This window comes from Rhipicephalus sanguineus, chromosome 4, assembly GCF_013339695.2.
Source record: "Rhipicephalus sanguineus isolate Rsan-2018 chromosome 4, BIME_Rsan_1.4, whole genome shotgun sequence".
Lineage (NCBI taxonomy): Eukaryota > Metazoa > Arthropoda > Arachnida > Ixodida > Ixodidae > Rhipicephalus > Rhipicephalus sanguineus.
Window position 1 is genome coordinate 144,820,450 of NC_051179.1, and position 26,268 is coordinate 144,846,717.

General features: G+C 45.3%; 1 protein-coding gene across 1 annotated transcript in view; it reads left to right on the plus strand.

Annotated features, from left to right (window-relative positions):
* Window positions 1-26,268, plus strand: part of LOC119390783 (uncharacterized) — a 95,922-nt gene that overhangs the window by 66,782 nt on the left and 2,872 nt on the right. Inside the window, exons 8-15 of the mRNA XM_037658481.2 lie at window positions 7,021-7,114; window positions 7,858-7,950; window positions 8,311-8,476; window positions 17,324-17,403; window positions 18,480-18,593; window positions 19,341-19,461; window positions 21,527-21,716; window positions 25,264-25,406. Of these exons, the coding sequence (XP_037514409.1) occupies window positions 7,021-7,114; window positions 7,858-7,950; window positions 8,311-8,476; window positions 17,324-17,403; window positions 18,480-18,593; window positions 19,341-19,461; window positions 21,527-21,716; window positions 25,264-25,406 (1,001 nt within the window). The remainder of the gene's footprint in view (window positions 1-7,020; window positions 7,115-7,857; window positions 7,951-8,310; window positions 8,477-17,323; window positions 17,404-18,479; window positions 18,594-19,340; window positions 19,462-21,526; window positions 21,717-25,263; window positions 25,407-26,268) is intronic.

Here is a 26,268-nt window from a genome sequence, read left to right on the forward strand (position 1 = left end):
CCGAGCTTTGCACTGTTTTGACATAGTATGGCACAATGTACAAAGTCTTCCCTTCTCCGTCTTTCCGCATAGTTGTATATGTGCAATCTAATTTTTTATTCCCCTTCAATATTTCTCATATTGCCTTATTTTACTCCTCCCCTTTTGTGTTCATTTCTCTTTGTCTACGTGTTTTTGCTCTTTTTATTTCTGAATACTGTCTGTATTGTATTGTTTATTTTTATTGATTTTTTTTTGCGTGTGCCTGCACAAAGACCTCACGGTTGTTCCTGGGCACGTTAAATAAATGATTGATTGATTGATTATTATTATTATTATAATAATAAAGGAAGAGAAAAATAGAAAATAAACGAAGCAGCTGCTGCTAGCCTGTGGTGCATGCACTTCTATCTCCGTGGGCGCATGATTGTCAATACGCAGATTATTGAGGGAAATATACAAATTAATAAAACTTACTTTACTCGCCTAGAGCTCCATTCTTATATATCACTTCAGTGAATGAGTTCCTGCTACGGTGGTGCATTTCACATAATAACCGAGTTATTAAACACAAATGACGATATCACGACTCTTTGCACCGCTCTTAGCGGGAGAAGACGCTTGGTAAGCCAGAAAACGCACAAAAGAAAATACGCGTGATTACGCCGTCCTGAAGTTCTCGCACCAGCTCGCCGTGACGTCATAGATTTTGATGGCGTCTGCTATAGTGCTTACGCAACTGTTTGTCGCTAAAAGCATTTGTATTGTATTCTAAGGGACACAAGGTCTTAACATAGCAAGTTTCAGAAAATGTAATTGAACCAGTGTCGGCAAAATATGGAAAACAAAAAAAAAGACTTTGAAAAATTGTGACGTCACATTGATTTTAAAGTGTTCAAGTATCGGCGCGAAATTCAAGCATGACTTTTTGACCTTCGTTTGCTCAGCTAATAATTAACCTTTCTTGGGGAAATCAATGACAGTATAGAATTGTGAAAGAATAATTTAACTGTACAAATTGACTTAATGCTTCACTTAGTAAAGTACGCCGATCTTCGCTATTGCTTCGCGGAAACCTTTTTGCAGGTGTTTTCAATCGGGGAAAGTGCACACGCCGTGCGGCCAGCACAATAGGCCCCTAAGGAACAATGTCGGAGGTTGGCATACCGACGGTCGTTTGCCCCACGTGAGGGATGCTTTGACGCGCGCAGCTATTAAGGACGCATCTATCTCCTCCACTGTAAAAGAAGACGCCGCACACACTTGTGAACCGTCGTCTGACGGCAACTGCCCTAATTGTCCAACAAAACGTACGACTGCACAAACGAGCCAACGCATTTTCTTCGCATTTCTGTCACCCAGCCCTCTCCAGCTCACGTATACTCTCGAGCAAACGACGCACTCGAATACATGTTTCCATTTGGGCGGCCCACTGCCCCCACGTGACAAAGACATCCTCCGACTAGCCCCGTGTCTGTCCCTTATCTTTGAGAGCACCGCTGGCGCGGCGTGCATTTGTACGCTACGTCCAGAGCGCGAGCACGACGCCTCGTCTCGACGACAACATTCGCAAAAAAAAAAAAGCGTCTCGACAGGTCTATCGGTTTGTTTGCTTGTTTGTTTGTGCTCTTTAGAGTGCATCCACAAAGGAAAGAGTTGACAAGTAAAATGAGAACCGAATGGAGGAAGCCAATAGGGAAAGAAAATACAAGTTGTGAATAGATTTCCGATCGACAGGTCTCATTGGAGGCACGTCACCATCGTTGCGTCAATCCGTCCTGCGGTGATGAGTGCCCGAAAAGTGTTGTTGCTTGTAAAGCAAACTACTTAGCGAAACATTGTTTTTGTAAAAAAAAAATGACACAGCGATCACGGCATCTCCACATCTAACGCTTCGCGGTCTCTTTATGAGGTGCATATTTATAAATAAGCCTGTTCATACGGAACAGTTGACGCGATCCCCGACCCGCCACTGTGGTCTAGTTGCTAAGGTGCTCGACTGCTGACCTGCAGGTCGCGGGATCCAATCCCGGCAGCGGCAGCCCCATTTTCGATGGAGGCGAAAATGCTAGAGGCCCGTGCGCTTAGATTTAGGTGCACGTTAAAGAACCCCAAGTGGTTTAAATTTCCGGAGTCCTCCACTACGGCGTCTCTCGTATTCAGATCTTGGTGTTGGGACGTTAAATTATTAAATAATTATTATTAAACAATTATTTAAAAAATATTGTTATTATATTACGCAAGCCCCGTTTACAACGCGTAGCCGCGGCGAAGGACTTAGGAGCCCAGGTATAAAGCTGTACCACTGCGAGAGACGGCTGAGAATAGTTATGAGAAACCAGCACCTACTCAACATATGCCTCATCAGATATCAAGCGAGCCGGTACTTACCTAGATTTTCTCACTGAGTAGCAGTGAATGCATGGTGAATTATTGACATTATTTAGCGATACAGCATGCATAATACTCATATATTTTGTTTTTTTTTTATTTAGCGTGTGCCGCCAATCCAAATAGGCATTTCTGTGGGAAGGACACAAGCACTAAATGTAGAATCGACTGTAGAGTCACAATAAAGGGGAAAAAATCATGCACAATAGCAGAACAGGTTTTTTTTTAGGCAATTGTAAAAGTATAAAGATGGACATCCACACATGAAATAAATATGCATACTTGTGAAGACCTAACTACACAACACTCGTACAATAGTGTCATACCAATATAATTATAATCATACAGTCATAGTCACACAGACATATCTGAGAGTTAACAAAAAATGTCAGAAAAACAATATATGCGTTTACAGTATATGCCTTTATTAGGCAGCCAAAAATTCAAGATCCCTTCCCCTATGGAAAAAATGGGGGCTAGGGAAACTAGGCGCGGGCAAGCCTGACGTACTGCTTTTCTTTCTTTCTTTCTTTCTTTCTTTCTTTCTTTCTTTCTTTCTTTCTTTCTTTCTTTCTTTCTTTCTTTCTTTCTTTCTTTCTTTCCTTCTTTCTTTCTTTCTTTCCTTCTTTCTTTCCTTCTTTCTTTCCTTCTTTCTTTCCTTCTTTCTTTCCTTCTTTCTTTCTTTCCTTCTTTCTTTCCTTCTTTCTTTCCTTCTTTCTTTCTTTCTTTCCTTCTTTCTTTCCTTCCTTCTTTCTTTCTTTCGTTCTTTCTTTCTTTCCTTCTTTCTTTCTTTCCTTCTTTCTTTCTGTCCTTCTTTCTTTCCTTCTTTCGCATTGCGCAATGCTTCCTCCTAACTTCTTCCTTCCTCCATGCCGGGAATGGGACCTTCATCTATACCTGCTTAGCAGCGCAGCCACTTCTGTTCCTACGGGCAACAATTGCGACGGTCGTGCGTGAAACAATGAAACGCAAAACTGAAAGCCAACAATGAAATGCGGCAACGGGAAAGGGCAAGTAACCTCGGTAAACGATCAGACTTCCGTAGGCTTGTCGGCGTTCAGATTGATAGCCGACAAGTCACCGGATCATTGGGAAACTGCGCATACAAGTACGCATGTGATAGGCGCACCTTAAAGGGGCACTGTCACGAATATTAAATGCGAAGCATTTCTTAGCGAACTTCTGCGAGTTTGAGCGTATCTATCTATCTATCTATCTATCTATCTATCTATCTATCTATCTATCTATCTATCTATCTATCTATCTATCTATCTATCTATCTATCTATCTATCTATCTAGCCGCCTACGACTTTGTGCTCTCCTGGCCGTTTCGTTAATCGGATGTATACCAAAATTGGTATGGAATAACATGACCGTATTACGAACATAAATGACAGGTCATAACATGAAAATCATGACATGCATGTCATGAACAGCATGATTTACACTCCACGGCCTTGGGGCTCTTCCGGCCATTCCGTTAGTTTCATATATACCAAAACTGGTATGACGTGGCAAGAGTTAATGGCGAACATAATGACAGGTCCTAACGTGCAAATCATGACACGCATGTCATGTGCGGCATGATTTACATGACATGGTCTCGGGGCGCTCGTGGCCGTTTAAATGAATGGATATATACGAAAACTGGTATGACGAGACATTTCGACATGGCGAACATAACTGACACGTGTTAACATGAACATCATGACACGCGTGTCATGCACGTCATGATTTACATGCCACGCTCATGACGCACTAGCGGCCGTTTCGCTAGGTTGATATACACCAAAAGTGATATTGTGCGATGTGACTGTATGAAGAACATGAATAACAGGTGGTAACATGAAAACCATGACATGCATGTCATGATTTACATGCCATGCTCATGGTGCATTCGCGGCCGTTTCGCTGGCTTGATATACACCAAAATTGGTATTGCGCGACGCGACTGTATGACGAAAGTAAATTAGAGGTGGTAACATGAAAATCATGACACGCGTGTCATGCAGGACATAATTTACATGCCACGCTCATGACGCACACGCGGCCGTTTCGCTAGGTTGATATACACCAAAATTGGTATTGCGCGATGTGACTGTATGAAGAACATGAATAACAGGTGGTAACATGAAAACCATGACATGCATGTCATGTATGTCATGATTTACATGCCGCGCTCATGGTGCAATTGCGGCCGTTTCGCTGGCTTGATATACACCAAAATTGGTATTGCACGACGCGACTGTATGACGAACGTAAATTAGAAGTGGTAACATGAAAATCATGCCATGCGTGTCATGTACGACATGATTTACATGCCACACTCATGGTGCGCTCGCGGCCGTTTCGCTAGATTTATATGCACCAAAACTGGTATTGCGCGATGTGACTGTATCAAGAACATGAATAACAGGTGGTAACATGAAAACCATGGCATGCATGTCATGGTTTACATGCCACGCTCATGGTGCGTTCGCGGACGTTTAACTAGCTTGATATACGCTAAAATTGGTATTGCGCGACGCGCCTGTAAGACGAACGTAAATGAGAGGTGGTAACATGAAAATCGTGACAGGCAAGTCATGTGCGAAATGATTTACATGCCACGCTCATGATGCGCTCGTGGCCGTTTCGCTCGCTTGATATACACCAAAATTGGTATTGCGTAACGTGACTGTATGACAAACATATATGACAGGTGGTAACTTGAAAATTATGATATGCATATCATTTACGGCATGATTTACATGCCACGCTCATTGTCCGATCGCGGCCGTTTCGCTAGCTTGATATACACCAAAATTGGCATTGCGTGACGCGAACGTATGACGAACATAAGTTACAGGTGGTAACATGACAACCATGACATGCATGTCATGTGTGGCATGATTTACATGCCACGATCATGGTTGACTCGCTGCCATTTCGCTCCTTCGATATACACCAAAATTGGTATTGTGCGATGTGACTGTATGACGAACATAAATGACAGGTCATAACATGCGAATTACATTATGCATGTCATGTACGCTATGATTTACATGACACTGTTATGGTGCGCTTCCGGCCGTTTAGATATGGATATATACCAAAATTGGTATGGCATGATAGGAGTGCGTGATGGACATAATTGACCGGTCATGCAGTGTATATACCAGAATATACGTTTCATTGGCATGGTATATACCGCATTGTACATGCACGCGTGCATGGCAAACATGCGATATATGCTGAACTAGATGCCATGGCATGAATGATTTCATTTGGCTCAAAAATAAAAAAAAAAGATGTATGCAGCTCTTTGCTGGCTGCTTCGCATTACCTCGATTCCCACAGTGCGTGGGATCTGCCGGATTTTTTCCATATACAGCGGTGACATACATCAGTTTGTTGAGATCTGTTCCGTCAGGTGTAGGAACGATCCCAGCAGCTCACAACCTTTCACTGAACTCAGTAAATTAATTTTCATTAATTATCCTGAAAGTTAACTGACCTTTTAAGTCAAGTCATGCTCATCTATCACATGCATCCAATATAAGCCTCAGCTTGAACACGAACCAACGAATTCTATTTTTTTCAGTTGTCGTTTTTTTTGCGTCAAATGAAAGGTCAAGCCCTCAAGAGCCTAGAAAAGTTAGCGCTAAGCGCGAGTGCGCCCTGACAAAGTAATTACAGTATGTTTTTAAAAGATAGTTTCGGTTCCTATTGTACCCTGACGTCACAACACGGCATGAGCTTCTCGTCACGTGCTCGCACAATATATAGTGACGTTTCCACGGCTGATCCGCACCGTGGCTCCGTTGATGACTCCCAAGCGGCCATTTTGGAAGCTTTGATGAAGCATAAGCGGCCATCTTGGAAGTTTTGGTACCTAACGTCATCACAACTAGCCAGACTGCTGCGTGAAGTCACCAGAATTTGTACTGTAGCCTGTCGTCAAGCTAGTGTCGATGTCAGTAGGTGCGCCATGGAAAAATTGACTTTAATATCAAATTAAAATATCTTATCAGCATTTGCTGAGCTTGACAGTCGCTCAGAACCGTCTCTGCATACAGGAGATTTGTATGGCAGAGTAAACACGCCTTCGCAAAAAGGTGTCAGTACCCCTCTAAAGGGCCATATTTCTGTGCACTCGCCGGCGCCGGGTTTTTTGCGCACGACGCCGCCACCGAAACATGTAACTACTAACAAGCTTCGCTTGACGATTCGCTCTTTCACTGTAGGCAGATATGGTAACGCCCTCGTCGCTCCCTAGCCCTCTCTCTCGCTCTCTCCACTTTGCCTTATTTCTCTTTCGCTTTGGAGGCTGCGCACAGCTCTTCGGGACATCGACAAGAAAACCAATTCAGTAGCGTCACAGGAGGTCGCGCTAGTCGCATCTACAACATAGTGCTCAAAATTCGTACGAAACACCACCAGCTAGTCCAACGCTAGGGTCATTCGACCCTGCAGGCTGACGATGCCTTAATTGTGGACAAATGGCTGTGCCGATACGGTCAATTCCTGATTCCAGAACTATTTCATGACAAGCACAGCAGTTTCGGAAAACCGCGGACGATATTTCGGTAGCCATACACCGACTATCTTTCTCTGGCTGCGTTCACTGACGCCACTGTTGCATTGCAAATGTCCCTTTCATTTTGCAGGCGAACACGAGGTGGACAGGCAATGGCGGCACGGCACCCTCTACACCCTAGCCGCCAGCTCAGACCTCGCGTACACCACGGTGCTGCTGCTAAGGTATCCACTCGTCCAACCTTTTAGTCCCGTTCTGCTGTCTGTTTTTAACCAAGGTTCTCTCACTAAATTTCGACATTGTATACAAACAAGCGTAACGCAGATTACACACGTTGAAGGTCGTGATTGAAATATGTTACAGGTATACGCTCACCGCTGAGATCACTGAATATTCGAAAGGCGACCAGCGATCATCGAGTTCTGAAAGTATAGTCACGCATTGCTCGCCAGCTAACGCAACGTTAAAAATCTTATCGGATATAACGCCATTGGGTCCAGCTTGCGACGCGCACATAGTAAACATCGAGGCTAACAGCTAGTGCTGACATGGAGCATACGCGATTGCGACTCGTCGCATAGCATATCTGACGGATGACATTTATGGAAATACCGTAGCTCACCGCCTACAACCATCGCGTCATGAAGTAACCTTTGCTTCCATCTCCAATTTCAATCAATACAAATGTATAACTAAATATTCTTACAGTGTATTCTAAGGGTATCATTTAAAAAACAATTCTCGCCTTTCCTTTAGTTTTCATTTCGGTGAATGATATGTCACAAACGTCCGTGATTGCTTTGGCTGCACCAGGTTCCCTTACGTGTTTGCTGTCTGTTTCATTCTTTTGGTGTTTTATGGTCGCACATACACACAAAAATGCGTGCAAGAACGCGCAGACTCATCATCGCACAGCCGTCCTGTTCACCTGTGGCTACATCTCTGCCATCCTTCTTACCCAACGCAGCGGATACGCAGCGGCCAACACTGTCCTCGAACTGCACAGGCTTAAAGTGGGCTTCTTCAGGAGACTTCTGGCAGTCCACTGTTTAAAAAACAGGTGAGCCCGGCCAGCTTTTTCTAGCTTCCATATTGCCCCGAACTTCTGCCTTTATTTTTAAGGTAAGGAAGGCAAGTGAGCGGCAGAAGATGCCAGTATTCCCCACATTTACTTTCTCCTGGCTTTTTCTTCCTTTTTTCCCCATTTTAGGAAAGTGCCGGAGCTCTAAAGCGCAGAAATGATATTGGCAAATAATTTATCATTCGCCAATAAATTTAACAATATATTTCCTTTGCACTCGCTGCCGTTGTTTTCGTTTCCCATGTGCGTTTTTGCGATTCAGGTAGCCGGTGCGGTTTCTAGTCTGGAATTCGTCTACTCTGCTGGTATTGAAATGGCAACGTGTACTCCCCCGTACAGGCTGACGGCGTCTGCTCTGTTCACCCTGGGCGCGTTCGTGCTGTACCCTCTGTTCGTGGACGGTCCAGCCGCCGACCGGGTTCTGCCGCGGCTCGGCGACGTCTGCCGGCGGAGATGGGGCTTTGTGGTCGTCCACCTCAACAACTTGCAGGGACACGACGACGTGGTGAGGGCTCAGCTCTATACCACATTTACTCGAGTTTTCCTGCAGGATTATGTTAGAGAGTGGCAGCGTAGCGTAGACGTTTTTGCAATGTCCGAAAGCGTATAAATTGAATCATATGCTGAACTTCGTGATGGGCCCAAGTGCGTGACTTGGTTTTGTTTGTTTTTGTTTTTGTTTTTTTTTTATTTATAAAACGGAAGCCTTGCAATGTCCGCATCTTCTGGCGCTTTCGACAGATCCCAGTGCGTTAGAAATGCACCTCCGCCGTTACGTTGTTGTTCTTCTGAAAAAAAAAACAATGTTATATATTAAAATGTACTCTCAACTTTGGCATCACTGTCGACACGGTTGTGGTCCGGCGAATAGGCGAGACGCACGGAGTCACTGCCATGCGCGGAAAACTGCGTTCACAATTTTGCAGTCTATTTATAAAAACACGCAGTTCTCTGAAAAGTCGTTGTTTAGGCCCTGTTACAGTAATTGAGGAGAACTTACCTACACAACTAAACAAAATTCCTAAACCATTCCTGATGAATATCTACGAACTAGCCGGACTTGAAAATACAGGTCGTAGGAGGAAGCCTAGCTGACGCCATGCACTGCTGCCGCTATAAGAGATAAGCTGTCAAGTACAACGTGAGTACATTAACGTCGTGTGACTGACGCAATCGCCGTTCGTTACACGATGACGGAAGTTGCTTGGGAAGCTTAAAGGGACACTAAAGAGAAACAATGAATTGGTTTAGATTGATAAAATGTGCTCGGAGAACTCTTGTGCAGTTTATTTCACCACCATAGGTTTATTATTAAAGGAGAAAACCAAGTTCAAAGTTTCATTTTTAAATTTCGCGCCGAACTTTGTAATTCGTGACGTAAAAGACTTCAAAGAGCATTTGACGTATTTTGGCGCTACTGGCTCGACGAAATTTCCACAAACTCGTTATGTCAAGTCTCTGGCCCCCTCAGAGGACAATGTACTTCGATTTAACCGATTAGGAACTACGTAGGCCCAAGAAGGCGCCGTCAAAAATATGTGACGTCACGGCAAATGGTGCGAGAATTCCAAGGTGGCGTCGCCACCTGTATTTTCTTTTTGCGCGTTTTCTCGCTTATTAAGCGTCTTCGCGCAGAAAGCGTGGTGTTTTTGGTATCGTGGAAGACTACTTTACTAATGCGAGAAAAATCGTTTTGCTCTTTAGTGTCCCTTTAATATTGCGCTGAGCCGGGCGGTGTTATGTGTTAGCCGCATGACACGTAACTCGAGCCTAATCCGAGCCCCCTGGAATAGGCGTTCGTAGATCAGCAGTGTGCACGAGGTCAATCAGACTGTGGAAAAGCTAGCCGGTCGCTGGCTTTGCTCCAAGCATCGCGCGGGTAGCTGTAGCTCTACAAGGAAAGAGACTTTAACAAGTGCCAGAGGGTATATGTGTGCCAGCATACAGCTCAGTAAGGTAAACAGTTGTGCGAGTCGGTGTTGGTTCATGATAAGCAGAGGGGCGCGATACAACGGTACACAAACGGTCCCGTGTCCATTCTTTTCCTTTTGTGTACCGTTGTATCGCGCCCCTCTGCTTATCATGAGCATACAACTTACGGCTTCGAGGAACGCTCACAGCGCAGTTCACTGCATATCGTTGACACTTATTTATTTATTTATTTATTTATTTATTTATTTATTTATTTATTTATTTATTTATTTATTTATTTATTTATTTATATTATATTATATTATATTATATTATATTATATTATATTACATTATATTATATCAAAACACACCGCCTTCCTTCAGAAACATAACCTGCAGCAACTTCTTTTTTTATGTCGCTATTTTATTGTCAATGACGGCGTAATTAGGCTTTTCTAAGAGGCAGCTGGTGATCGCGACTATATTAAGTCACATTGTGACTCCATCAGTTTGAAAATGTCAATGCTTGTCCCTAGACCTTGTACTCTTCATCTCAATTTATTGTGCTCCTCTGATCGAAAAAACAAAACAAAAGATGTTCTGGTAGCGATCGTCGACGCAGACCCTTCGACCACATCGTATAGACACGCATTCTCTCCGACTTTACTAAAGCACAATTGCTACGTACACAATTGCCCCTGTGTCTCCATGGCCGTGTCGTTCTGTCGCTGAGCTCGAAATTGCAGGTTGGATTGCCGGCCGCGGCGTATTCGGTATACGACAACAGGTGGAAGTGGGGGATGGGGAAGGGGGGACTGCGAGAATGCTCGTGTGTTTATACTAAGGCGCATCTTTAAAGAAACAATTGGCGATCAAAACCAACCACAGTTCTACTGCGCGGTTTTCGGTACGTGAAAGTAATTTCCGCATGAAAACTTTATACGCATCCGTTTCTTTACACTTCAGCATCTATAGCGCACAACACAAGACGAAGACCGAGTGAAAAGCGACCAAGATGGGTGCTACGCGACGAACACGTAGCGCCTGTATTCGTCGGTTGTCAACTCGGCCCTTGCCCAGCGTTGTGCGCCTGAAATGGAATACCAACACGAGCAAACTTGATTGATTTCAATTCTTTACGCTCCGAAACGGATTATTTAGAGGCCTAGAGGGCTTTTAGAGCACTAAAGCTTAGCCGACGAATATTCTGCAGAACCCGCGGAACCACACCAAATTTGACAAACGAATGCGTGGTGTAAAACGTATAACCCCGTACTTGACAAGCAAAATTTTCAATAAAAAAAAATTTGTTTATTAAATGCAGTTGCTTCTGAAAATATATCTAGAGAGAGAGATAGGACGACGGCATATATTGTTATGTTGTTCATGATTACATATAAAGCAGCGCACGACGACAGGCACAAAAGGAACGATAGGGACATCGCTGCACTCTCAACTAGTTTATTTCGCAGAAAAACATGGTTAATATATACAACAAGACAGTGTACCACGTGCTATAATGACGTTCAGGCTACATCATATTTTCTAAAAAGCACACTTCGCAATCGCTCAAAGTTATCGATGCTTGGCTAATGCAGTAATCTTTTCTTTTTGTGATCTTCTTTTTTGACCAGGGAAGTGATCGAGGCCTTCCACATCGCAAAAAGAAAAGATTACTGCATTAGCCAAGCATCGATAACTTTGAGCGATTGCGAAGTGTGCTTTTTAGAAAATATGATGTAGCCTGAACGTCATTATAGCACGTGGTACACCATCTTGTTGTATATTAACCATGTTTTTCTGCGAAATAAACTAGTTGAGAGTGCAGCGGTGTCCCTATCGTTCCTTTTGTGCCTGCCGTCGTGCGCTGCTTCATATGTAATCATGAACTATCACCAACTCGCCCAACTTTCGACAGTATTATGTTGTACTTGATCCATACAGCGAGTACTCGGAAAGCTTATGTGTGACTGTAGTTCTGGGAAGCCGAAAGTATCAAAAATATCGCCTGGCCTGCTGAACAGAAAAGTACTAATACTCTCCCGACCCATGCAGGCGAGTCGAATGCGCCCAGTACGTATATAGAGCACGTTCTTATATGCAGGCCCGACACCCACTCGTCGTTGTGTCAGTGTTACGAATTGCGTCCACATGCAAAAGCGATTGCCCACGCACCGGGCAAGGTCACCCGCATATGTGACTCGCAGTGCGTATACCGCCGTAATCGTGGGCGATTTACCTTCAGTGCGTTGTCTGGAACCTCGCATTATTGGCGCGAGAACGTAGCCTCGACTTCTCTCTATTCCTTGCTCAGCTCTCATGTTGAGATAAGGGCAAGCAAAAACATCCGAATAGCTTCTATAGCCGCGTCTATTTCGTCGTGTCACCACTCTCCCCCCCCCCCCCCCCACCCTTTCCCCCCTGAGTCCTCTTCGTTCATCTGTTGTCTGTGCATACGCGCTCACGTCCGTTGAGTTTCATACAATACTTACTAAAGGGGACTCTGGCGCTAGTGTCTATGTGAGCTGCAGCGCATGGCGCTTCAGCCAGCATGGGAATGAGGGGTAGTACACGGATTTGTCTAAACTTCGTTCTTTCGGCTCCGTTTGGCTCCGCGTTGCCTGCATCCGCTTTGTCGCAAAACGAAGTTCAGCAAAAGTCAGCAGTTCCACTTCAGCCCTTTAACTTTTTTTAGGCTCACCAATTCAAATCAGGTCACGAAGTTCACAACGATCCATTCTTTTATCCGAAAGAAAACTAAGACATACCAATAAACAAAGCCACAAGTGCGTTCGAAGCCCGCAAGTACGAAGACTAGGCCAATCCGTGTACTACCCATCATTCCCGTGGTGGCTGAACGATCACAGCGCCAGCGTCCCCTCTAGTTAATTTTAGGAAACTCTATGCTTACGTCATCCTGCCTGGCTAGATGGATGTATGCTATGAGCGTCCCATTTATTCACGCGCGGTGACCTGTGAGCCACTGAATTAGTTTGTTGATTCTGCCTAGTAGTAGTAAACAACTTTATTGGGGAAGCCTTCGGTTTCCTAAGCGGAGATGGCTGTCAGGCCGTGCCTGGTTGCCACCTCGTCAGCGCGTTTGATGGCCCGGAGCTGGGCGACCAGGCTTGTGGTCGTGAGGGTTCTCTCCCAGGCCTCTCTCGACGGTGACTGGCCTAGGAGGTCTGGCGTGGGAGGCTCCTTGCTACGCGTCACCTAACTGAATTAATTGCATTTCCCTTAAAAAAAGAAAAAAAAAGAAATGCCAACTTATAGCTTAGCTTTCTTAGGTCTACACGGTAGAGTAAATTTAGTTTTCGTGTTATTTTCTTTTTGTATTTCGTCCATACATTTAGGCGATTAATCCTCCTCCAACTGTCGTTTACTGATCTCTCTCGCATGTTCACCTTTCCCGTGCTGTCCCTAAAACTGGGGGCTTCGTGGAGGCTAGTGCCTGAGAGTCCATCCGGGTATACATATCATCGGATTAAATCAAAACATGATCCGTCGTTTCCCGAGCTGCTCTTTCCCTCAGGAAGCACTCGCGTCCCTTTCTTTACTGAATCTCTCTTCATAACAAACCGTTCTAACATAAACTGAGTTCCCTTTAAACGGTAAAGCGCTTCCTTTGGAATTATCCTGAAATGCATCCTTCCTGCCAACTTTCCTGTAGTGCCCTCCTGCGTCGCATTTCGAAGGGCTCGAGTGAGCTCAAAGAACGTTTTAAACTTTCATTCAAGAAGCATAACAAATACGTACCGCGAGAAAACGAAACCCAAACTCCTCAGCAAAGCGTCGCCCATAGTCTGGAAATCATGAACATCACGGCTCGTTTCCAGCAAGCCTGAAGCGTCATATTCGTTCCCGTTCACCTTACCTGCCGTGGTGTACGCTATAGGGGCTAAGGTGCAGCGCGTCTAAGCTCGATGTCGTGGGTTCGATTTCCGGCCACACGCGGCCGCCTTTAGATACGGGCGCAATGCGAGAGCACCCGTGAACGTAGACTTAGGTGTGCGTAAAAGTTTCCAAGATATCAATGGTGTCCTTCGTAATAACACCAAGGTATTGGCACATAAAATGTCATACTTTATGTAATGAAAAAATTCGTAAACAGGGGGGGGGGGGGGTTGCTCTAGCCGACGTTTCGACAAGTGGACCTGTCTTCTTCGAGGCTGGAACTGTTCTTCAAGTTCCAGCCTTCAAGTTCCAGCCTTGAAGAAGACAAGTCCACAAGTCGAAACGTCGGCTAGAGCACCCGCCCCCTGTTTACGGATTTTTCCATCGCACGCTTCCATCTACCCTTTCCTGCCGTTTTTTTTTTTTTGCGTACTTTACATACCATTTTAATCTTTTTTTTTTATAAATTCCGCCCACTTCTTATACAGATCTCGCTCTCTTCTCGAAGCGTAACATCGTGCACTTACTGCTTGACTCTAGTATTTCCTGTTTATACGAATTCGCACGCCGCGTTTGTCGGCGACGCTCAGCGGAAAGTGAGATCATGGCGTTTTCTCTAAAGTAACTCCGCACGAGTCTCGTTAGCGCTACCGTATTCGTACGGCGTGCGCGCAAGCAATGTACGAAAACACCACGTCAGTTTCTTGTTTTGTCTTTCTCTGTGGCTGTGTGCTGCCGTCCTTGGAACACTCGGTTTACAAGACGGTGGTCTTTTGTTTCCTGCCGGGTCGCGATCACGCATGTCAAACAGCCACGTGCACCAATGCATGTATCAGGGATCCAAGGACTCATTATTGCCGCTTGGCGTGTTTTTCACCTAACAGGAAATACAGAACAAGGGGTGGCGCTTTACGAAGCCGCTTCTTCAGAGCCAAATATAGTTTGCTGCTAGGGAAGTGCGCAGTAGATAAACCTTAAGAATATTCGCGTTTGTTATTGTGACCTACATGCCGAGCCCTATGAAAGCCGAGGGGGCGGAGGTGAGCTTTGTTTTTGCTTGTAATATAGTCCTGCGCTGTAACAATATTCAAGGATAAACTGTGATTGGAAATGCATTTCAACTACGACGACAAGAGAAGGTGCACTCAAGAAACGTGCGTAAACTGTTTACAGTTACCCGCGGCGCCTGTGCAGCTTTTATCAGCTATATTTGTGCCTCCGTACTTGATGCAGTGGGCAGCTTGTTTCTCTGGCACGTGCCGCGACCTGCGTCGTAAACAAGATCGATCCTTAACCGATATCGCAACCGCGCCACAGATGAAAGGCGAAGCGTTCGCGTGATCAACAGCTGAATGGTCTGATTGTGCGCGCTTTCTTAATAGCGACGCTGTTTAAACTATCGGTAACTTGTGCTCCGTCGTGCAAAACTCCTTAGGTGGATAAGCCCCGCTACAGTGCTCTGCAGGTGCGAGTGTCAAACGAAAACGAACGCGTGAAAAAGAGAGCGAGAAAGAAAGAGATAGAAAATAGAGAGAGAAGCGATAGAAAGAAAGAGGAAGTGAAAATATACAGAGAAATAAAGGGAATGAAGACATAAAAAGATAAAAAGACAGAAAAATATAGACAAAGAGAGAAAGAAAGAAAGAGGGAGCGGTAAATAAAGAGAGAGAATGAAACCGAAGAGGGAAAGAGAAATCGATAAAGTGAGAAAGAAAGAAATAGAAAGAAAGAGATACAAAAAAAGAGATACGAGAAACAGGGAGAAAGAGAAATAAAAATAAAAATAAAGACAAGCAAGGAAGGGCCACCCAGCTCTGCGCTTCCTTCAGGCTTGGCACCCCGACTGCGAAGCTGCCAAAATCTTTTTTCCCTTCAAATAAATATGAAAACTCTACATGCACTACAGGGTTGACCATCGTCTTCCTCTATAATGAGCAAGACGCGTAACCATACATAAACTTCTTATTCCTGCTGTCGCCGTTCACGTGCCCTCAGGTATCAGCACTATGCACTGTTAAGAGTTTGCTCACGGCACCGCAAGTGTGAATGCAGCAGTGCACTCCTTAGAACGGTGACCAGTTGTATTCACTCTTGCAAAGAAATAACAATTGTTGGGGTTTTACGTCACAAAGCCACGATGTGATTATGAGGGACGCCGTAGTGGAGGGCTCCGGGAATTTCGACCGCCGGGCGTTCTTTAACGGCACCTAAATCTAAGTACACGAAGCCCTAGCATTTTTCGCCTGCGTCGAAAATGCGGCCGCCGCGGCCGGGATTCGATTCCGCGACCTTCGGGTCAGCAGTCAAGCACCATAAATACCAGTAGACCATTGTGGCGGGTTCACTCTTGCAAAAAGAAGTGTGTGTGTGTGTGTGTGTGTGTGTGTGTGTGTGTGTGTGTGTGTGTGTGTGTGTGTGTGTGTGTGTGTGTGTGTGTGTGTGTGTGTGTGTGTGTGTGTGCGCGCGTGCGTAATGGATGGATGGATGCTATGAGCGTCCCCTTTAAAACGGGGCGGTGACATGTCTGCCACCAGGCTCGAAGAAAAAAAAAAAAAAAAAGCTTCCTTGTTTCATGTTGGCCTAATACCTTATCTACATTGATTAAATCTATGTTATTATACCAAAAATATAAATTCACGGTCCATCTCTCTGCCTCTTAAGGCAGAATGACCTTATTTTTCCCCCATTATTTATTTTTGTTCTTTATCTCTACTTTTCTGCCACCAATACTCTAACCGTCTCTTACTTATTTCTATCGCGGACGTGTTCAGCTTTCCATTGTTGTCCCTAAAACCCAAGGCTTCATGCAGACTCGTGCCCACACGTATACCTGGGTGAATATCGCCACATTCAATCAGTACATGTTCCATCGTTTCCTTAGTTCCCCCGCAGCATGTACATTGTTCTTCTTCGTTACTAAATCTCGCTTTATAACTACGCGTTCTAAGGCAGCCCGACCTTGCTTCAAACAGTAAAGCGCTTCCCCTTGAATTATCATAAACCCTTTCCCTCCTTATTTCGTTTTTTCCCTTTCGGTAGTTACTCAGAGCCGGCTTCTTTTCCATCGCTGTCATCCAATAAGTCCTTTCCGCCTCTCTGACCTTCCGCTTAATGCTCCTTGTTGCCATATCGCCCGCACTGCCAGCCGTATATTTACTGGTGAGCCTCCTAGTTCTTTTTCTCCACTGCGTGTCAACGCTTTTTCTATACAAATACCTGAAAACCTTCTCTGCCCATCTACTCTCCTTCATTTTCCTCAGCCTCTCTTCGAATCTCATTTTGCTCTGCGCTACCGCTATCCGCTAAACTATCCGCTAGTGCGTGCGCGCGCGCGCGCTCTAGCGGATAGTTTATATCGTCTCCAGCGACTCTCTCCACCACAGCTACTATCAAAAAAAATTATCGTGGCCATGTTTACGTGTTATTAACACAAATTCCCGGAGGTTCTCTCGTTTCTCTTTTGCTTTTTTTGCTTTTTTTTCGCAGCAAAATATTTACGTGTACCGCTTTGTACTCTACTTTCATATGAATGACGCCGCCAGTGCTACCATCCGCTGTGGTACATCTCCTGCGAGATGCAGATATTCGTCGCCCTCTCCGGTATCGTCGTTCTCATAAGAAGGTAAGACGTCAAACGTTCATGGCGATAGCTGTAGCTGACGAATCACAGCGCGATCACAGACAAAAAAAAAAAGAAAGACGCCAAAGCTGCGCGGAACATGCAGCGCAGTTGTTAACGGGCGCAGAGCCCGTTGTAAACTCTCTCGGGGCAACTACTACAAGCATACTTGCAAGGTACCCACTACGCCATAAATGATCATAATTTTTGCGAAGTAGGCAAGCACCCATTATGTCATTATTCGTCCATTCTGGGGAAAAACGAGGTACCCGCCACACATCTGTAAGGCATTATGTGCGCTTTGTTGATGCTGCAAGTGATGACGATGAAGAGTTATGGCTGAGCCCTTTGCCATGGGTTAGAAGCTTTAAACGACCCACTCCTTACGCGAGTCGCATTGTGAGACGCTTGGTGTTATTTTACTCTTCTACCACGTTATATTACGTCTGTTAACGGGATTCCTTGCCCGACACGACGCCTCTATGGGATCTTTTTGAGAAGGAATTTCAAGCACCGGCGTGGCTCTGCGGTAGAATACTAGACTCACGTAGAGGGCCCTTGTTCAAATCCCATCCGATCCTGGATATTTCTTTTCTTATTTCGCGAGATAAAGGTTACGGACACCAGTGGCGGCGGCGGGATTCGGAATTACGCCGCTGATGTACACCAGCAGAGAAGTGGAATACACGAGGTTTTTGCAATGACAGTTTTGTGGTTTTGAGGTTCATCTAAGCGTGGCCAGATTCCACCCCCCCCCCCCTTCTATTCGGCCTGTCACGTTTACGGTTACGGTAAGCCGGTATTACGCTAAGGCAGAGAAGTCTGCGGACTAACTCATGGCAAATTTTGTAGAGTCCGACGAGCGCTCCGCCTGCATGGTGTTCCATCATATTCAATCAAAATTTCAGGGAAATCATTCCAATATGTAACTTGTTACTCTTACACACTAATGCACTAACTTTTGTCGCCACGTGATCCAACGGAAATTAGCGCTAAAATAAGCTCCGTTTTGAAACGAATTTTAAACTCCTATCGCACGTGTGCAATTTTCCTTCTATAAGCATCGCGTGACTTTGCAGGTTCAAGAGGACGACGTGCGTCTTCCTGACTTTCATCGGCATCGTCACACTTGCAGCGGTGTCTGCCACAGTCGGCGTCAGAGGCTACGAGCCACCCGTGGCCGTGAACAGCAGGTATATTTGTTTCAACTACATTTATTTCCGCTATATAGTGTAAGAAACTTTGCAAGGTCTTGACGACTCAGCTGCGAATAGTGCGTACTTACGCGATATTCTACAAACCCGTATAGTAAAGCTGCAAAAAGAATTGCGCTCGATACATCTCTCCTCCACTGATGACAAGGTTATTCATTTTCTTTCGTTCTTAAATTGCGATGACGACCATGTGCTTACTAAATACATGCGCTATTTAAGTACTGCGTTCTCGAATCCGCACCACGTGCCTAGATAATGAACCTGTGAAAGGAAACTCAGGATCGCCGAATAATCGCAGCGGCATCCTGTAATGTGTAGCTTTGTGAATGTTCAGTTAGCCAAGTGGTAAACACTTTTCTGGTGGTCGACGACCTAGGTAATTCAATGTCATTTAAATATTTGTATTCAAGCTGTCGGCACCAAACCGCGTGGACTGCCGAAGAAGATGCATACATCCTCATGTACAGATGCTCACGAAAACACTGCGGTCAAGCTGTGCTATCTCAAACAAGCGCGAAACATTCTGGGTGTGCGGCACCAAAATTAACTCGACGGTTTCTTAACTTAATTAAACCAACGGGCAATAAAGTCAAGGACGGCATATAAGGGACGTTATTTGTAGTTAACTGCATAGTAGTAATTATGACATAAATGGAAAGGAATAGAAGCGGGTTAAAAAATCAACTTGCCGTTGGCCGACAGTTTCTGACACAGTTACATATTCAGGGAATCGGCGAGGACGCTTGGCGAGGTCGTGTACCTGCCATTCCTGCACGCCCCGGCGTTCATAATCGGCGTGCTCTTCAACAACTGGATAACCAGGGTGCGCACAATGAGCATCTCTAAGGTAAGATATGACCGTCGCCTATATGCTTCCGTTTCCTTATCGACTGCGAACATAGAGATAATGATAAAGTATTAGACATATATCAGTCACAGGACGACAGGTTTTCATGTAAAAACTCGATTCTGCGCTCGCCGAGTGCATGCACAGAGCACAAGTTGGCGACCGTTGCTCTTAATTCGATCGATGCGATCGGTGTTCTTGATTTCTCTTGTTGATTTTAAGTACGTGTTAACACGCTCAGCGCTGAAAGCAAACATGGACGGGAGCTGTAGCATGAACTAGAGTTACTGTACAGGGTCGACCACATCTAAGCTGAACACCTCATTAGTATTCAAGACCTCATTGAAGCTGTTGTTTATTACATAATTCGGAAAATCATTACTGTGTTTGTCGACACCATGATTAGACGTTCTATAACGGGCATTGCACTCGTGAAGTTGAAGAAACGTTCTAGTTTTACCGGTTTGAATACTAATGAGGTGTTCAGCTTAGATGTGGTCGACCCTGTACATGCTACACCTAAAGGTAGCATGCACAGTAACTCTAGCATGGACAACACAAAAACGCCTCCCGTGCTTCCCTTTTTCGCCTCGGCTTCCGATCGTGTAATGTGTGCCATAGAGTTAATATACTGACTCTAGAGGAAAAGCTCCCCATAGGGCCCATACATTGAAACCCATAACCGCATGGGTTCCGGCATGATGGAACAAAACGAACGTTGCCAGACCCTGAGACGCTCGCTATGTTTGACGGTAGTAAGCAGTTTTAATCTACCAACCTAAGCCAGCTACGCGCTGTTCAGGGAACATCAGCTGTGTTTTGATGCGTGAAGCCGTGTGTTAGTGTACGGTTGTCTGTGTAGGTGGTCCGGATGATAACAGTTAAAATTTCCACCAGTTTGTGTATGGTTTTTACTAGGCACTCCCTACCAAAGTTTCACCGTTCGCTGGCACAAAGGTCACTCGACAGATTCGCAGCTCGAAGCAAAGTCCGGAGGCCGTGGTCGCGCGCTGATTCGACTTGCAATGGCGAGACACCTGTATCCACGTTCTTTTTCAGCTCATTGCTGCCGTACTTCAGCGCAGAGAGCCGTAAAGCAGAAAAATGTCGATTGCAGTATGCAGCGGCGAATGTGAGTGAGACGTCACCCGAAAGCTTCAATCAGAACTAAAGTTACACAGCACACGAAGCTTTATCGCCGTTAAAGAGATTAAAAAAAAGCACTTCGGTTGCGCCTAGTTACATAACTTTCAGTGCTTGTCTCATAACTCTTCTTTGACGTCCGTCCTGGTTTGCACTGAAGATTTCAGCGTGAAAGAAAAAAGGGCTGTCACATGAAGTCGAGTGGTACGTGGCAATAGAAAACGCACACAACGGGACACTATGACAACTACGAGATACACGACGTAAACGAAGTTTCAGGGGCTTTAATACGACGCGGAAACCGGCGCAATCGGCCGCGAGCGCGCACTCGAGTGTTGGTGTTGATATGGTGGCGCCATCCAGTAAACCAGCCTGCAAACGCTCCTTTCCGCGCACAGTAAATTGCATAAATAGCCGTCATTTTCTTTCGTAAAAGTATTGAAAATAAACAAAATAATATCCGCGCGTGTTTAATTGTGCAAATGCTTCTTTAGTATTGATATGTGATGGCAAGAATGACAACGTTCCAAGATGTCAGCGCTTTTGTGGTTAGCGGTCTCGCGGCCCAGCATTTCCTCTAGAGTCAGTATATTAACTCTATGATGTATGCGCTGGTTTCTTTGGGCCTGATTGCGAGACCCTTAAAACACCCCTTCCCTTCACTGCCACGTCACCAGAATTCTTTAGTCGTCCTCCTTCTCATTGACGAGACAGCGTTTTTCTCGCCAGTTTCTCCTCGGATATGCGATGCTGGCAATTATGCTGTCGGAACAAGCAAGAACGACACTGGCGAGCCATTTCTGACGAAATACACTGCATGCAAAGATACGTTGTGTCATATGACGTACTACGTTGGTGATGTGATGATTGACGGGAGAGGGTATTTGAGGGCTACGAGAATCAAGTCATTTACGGTTCGCAGTGCGTCCGTGGTGTCTTCTGGCTTCTGTCGGCCGCTGCCTTGGTCTGGGGCGTCCTGTATCCGTGCCTCTGGAAATCCTGGGTCATTGTCCCAACCGCGGCGGCCTCGGTTCTGTTCGTCGTGGGCCTTCGGCTCGCCTGGTGCGCGGCCATCGCCTACGTGCTCTGGGCAGCCACTACATGGAAATCTGGTACACTCGCACTCGCATTGACTTGTACTAGTTACAGAAAAAAAGTAACTGATTACAATTACTTCCCCAAAAGTGTAACAGATTACAGTAACCGATTGCTACCCCGCCGAAGTAATTGAGAGAAATTGCTCAAGAGTAATCGATTACTTGTACATTTCTTTCACCCAATTTATATGTTAACGTTTTATATATATGCTGACTAAAACGTGCCGACCTCACTTTTCATAGTTGTGCCCTCCAAAGCCGTCCACGTCTTATCTTCTGAGACGATCGCTTTCCAATTTTTTTGTTGGTCATATTTCATATTTTTATTCTGAAGGCATTGCCAGTGACACTGTAAACTCGCTTGATGTGAACGCTGTTGGAATGGCAGTGTTCTAACCCTTTCAGAAGCTACCTGTGAAGAACTGTCTGAAAATGCGGCAAACTGACAAAACATTATTGCAAGGCACTCGATAATCTATTAAAAAATATAGAATGTCATAATACGTTGATTTATGCGTGTTAGCGTTATTAATCCTAATAAATTGAACTCAAATATCTACTTATCCTCATGTCATTCATGTTATGTTCTTGCATAAATAGAACCAAATCTCGGGCCAGAAATGCAGCGCAAATTCGTTGTGAGCAAAGAAATATGATACTTTTGACGTAGCTCGCAGGAAGCGGTACGTCGAACTATTCGTCGAACATGGTAGTCAGGAGCGTAGCCAGGGGGGGGGGGGGGGGGGGTTGAAACCCCCTCCCTGAAATTTGTCAATTTTCCTTGCTTATATATACACGCACACATACATACGAACCCACGAACATACATAAAGTGTGGTTGAACCCCCCCCCCCCTCCCTCCGAAAAAGATTTCTGGCTACGTCCCTGATGGCAGTGCCTTCAGTAAAGAGACTGTATTCAACAGTACACTGCAAAGTCAAGTTAAATGAAGACGCATTTATTACGCAGGAGATTCACTTCTTCAAATAGTCAATGTGTCTTGCGCTTTGTTGGCCACTAGACGACACAAGGAGCAAGTACAAGTGGTGCACACAATTGTGTACAAACCGTCTCAATGGGTTGACGCATACAAACACATCACGCGCAAGATTAATGATTACGTCGCAGCGATATCTCGCGTCTGAGTATTCTGATGCTACCTCATTTGCGTACACTATGTTTGTTTAGCTTTTCTTTTAATGCGAAGCATTTCTAAGCGAACCAGACGCACTTTGACCGTTTCTATCTATCTATCTATCTATCTATCTATCTATCTATCTATCTATCTATCTATCTATCTATCTATCTATCTATCTATCTATCTATCTATCTATCTATCTATCTATCTATCTATCTATCTATCTATCTATCTATCTATCTCTCAAGCCACCTACGTCTTCGCGCCCTCGTGGTCTTCTCCGTATCTAGTAGGTATATACCAAAATTGCCATAGCAGGACGTGTGTGTATGACGCACCCGATTCGCAGGTCACGACGCTAATAACGTGACTTCCCTTTCGTGTGTGGTTAAGGTGCTCGACTGCTGACTCGCAGGCCGCGGGATCGAATCCCGGCTGCGGTGGCCGCATTTTCGATGGAGGCGAAAATGCTTGAGGCCCGGGTACTTAGATTTAGGTGCAAGTTAAAGAACCCCAGGTGGTCGAAATTTCCGGAGCCCTCCACTACGGCGTCTGTCATAATCATATGGTGGTTTTGGGACGTTAAACATCAACAATTATTATTATATCCCTTTCGCGTGCGTCATGAAATCCTTTCCACCAGTCATGTGTGGCCCATACCCGCACTTGCCCATGGTATGCGGGTATGCGCCACAGGCAGGTGGTTCACTGTCTACATCAACCCAGACTTCGGAAATGTTAACGCGACAGCGTGAAGGAGGCCGCGTCGTCATTGTCGTTGTTTGAAATATCCCGATGAGAGCAAAGAATTAAAATCACGGCTCAAGCCGGAATCGAACCCAGACATTCTGAATGGCCGTCGACTATTATACCATAGAGCCATGCCAGCAGGGGCGTAGCCACGTTAGGGCACACCCGGGCCCGTGCCCCCCCCCCCCCCCCCCGAAATTTTTTTTAGGGGCGAAGCTCCTTAAGGCGGCACCCGTTCGTCCCTCGTAGTCGTAGTCGTAGTGCGTAACCAGTCTTACGCTTTGACGTCCAAGGTGGTGCCGGTGGGAGATTTTTCCTGTGCGTTGTTGAACAATGAAAAATTCGCAGCGTTAGCTAAAAGCCGACTTCTTCTGTCTCTCATTCCCATTAGCAGCCATTCTTTACCTCCAAGGTAGTGCCTGGTGAGATTTCTCCTGTGCGTGATTAAACAATAAAAATTTTCTTCAAAACGCCGTTGATTGATGAAATAAACCAACGAAAGACGCCAGATGTTTTGTAAAAGCAAAACGAAAGAACGCCAGATGTTTCTAAAGCAAAACGAAAAGACGCCAGCTGCTTAACGAAAGACGCCAGATGTTTTCTAAAGCAATGGTTTTCTAAACAATGAAAATTCACAGCGTACATGTAAAATTAAAGTGAGCTGCAAGTCGTCATAACTCATCGAACCTTTAGTATAAACGCGCCCGATCTCACGTCGGTGATGATGTACTGGGCAGAATTCACGGAAGAATCACGGTTTGCCGATGAACCTCCGCAGCTTCGCCCACTCATCATCATTCACTCCGTGGATATGCTGTGAATTTTTTGCCATAGCATACAGAGCAGAAAATGACACTCGACCACATCTGCCTGCTCGTCCCCACTACAGATCAAGGAGGTGCCCCCCCCCCCCCAAAAAAAAATTTCTGCCTACGCCCCTGCATGCCAGTGATTCAAACTGCTTTGGAAAAACGCCGATTGCGGTTGCAGAGTTCGCTGTCCGATTCTATATATCTATGTAGAAACATATGTGCACCTATGATTCCGCAAGCTATAATAAATTGTTGCGTTGGAGTATAGATATGCACATCGTCGCACCGTAGCGTGCACTTCATGGCGATAAAATTGACCTCCCTGCTCAACGTGAGCGCTGACGTTACGTCGAACACGGCTAACTTTTACACGCCAGGGTACTCGGTGTGCCTGGTGCTCTGTGCGTACAACTACTCAATTTACACAAAGACGTCGCCCCGCCACGGTGGTCTAGTGGTTATGGCGCTCGCCTGCTGACCCAAAGCTCGCGGGATCAAATCCCGGCCGCGGCGGCCGCATTTTCGACGGAGGCGAAAATGTTTGAGGCCCGTGTACTTAGATTTAGGTGCAAGTTAAAGAACCCCAGGTGGTCGAAATTTCCGGAGCCCTCCACTACGGCGTCTCTCATAATCATATCGTGGCTTTGGGACGTTAAACCCCAGATATAAAAAAAATACACAAAGACGTCGATCCACCTCGTAACGCTTGGCTCAAAGCAACAAATCCGACATAGGCTGCTGCACGCTGACTGATTCACATGACATTGATTCCCACAATGCATGCGTGGGATCTGTCGTTTTTTCTTTTTTTTTGCGGCCATAATTTCATACGTCGCTTGTGCGTGTGCATTTCCTTCTTCAGGACTGGTCCACGACGTTCTTGGCTGCCGTACCGTTGCCGCACTGGGCAGGCTTTCGCTGGGAGCCTACCTCTGCTCCTGGATGATCGTCATGCACGGCGTGCTCTCGGCACGCAACAATCTGGAGACTGCTCAAGCATTTCTCGTGAGTGCCAGAGTGTCAGCGACATGCAACGCTAACGACAGCTGTACACACTTTTAATTTGGTGTGGGATTTCACCACTGACGACCGACTGCACCGACATTGCAGACGGTGTAAAGAGCCTGTCTTCAGCCAAATCAAATGCGTAGCATCCTCCCTACAAAATTTGTCAATGAAGAATGAGTGAATATGTGTCACGAAAAGCGCGTTGACAAATACAGAACGTTTTTTATATCGAAACATAGCAAAAGCAAGTACACCAGAAAACGATGCGTGGACAAGTATGTTCAGAAGTCAAGACAAGCGCTCTAGTGCGACTCCTCTGCATGACGTGCGCGGCTTAATTAGTGGCATCCGTGGCGCGCTGAATATTACAGAGGCTATAGGTGGCGATATTTGCGTCATATCTGCCAGACACTACAGGTGCACGACTATTTCGATGTTTTTAAGAAAACTAAAAGTTGGTTACTAGCCTATTCGTAGCACGAAGCTACAAACGAAATCTTCGTGAACTTGCCAAAAAAGGAAGCTTCCTAGCAGAAGAAAAATACATCATGCTCCCGGACCATGACGAATTTTTCTTCAACCGCAACGTTTCTTGAAACACATAACGATTGTTTTTTTTTTCCTTTTATTGCTTCGGTCTTCCGACAGGTGAATGTCAATTATTCGATTTCGTTAAAGGGGAACTCCGGCGTTTTTTGAAACCATTTTATGATATAGCAGTTTTTTTTTTTTTTTCGAATGGTATTGACAGACTAGTAACATGTACGGTGGTTCAGTTTGCTTAGAGACATAAATAATCTGAAGTGACCAAAAAGCGATGTGTAGAAACATTTAGTGCTACGTCTACGATGACGTCACA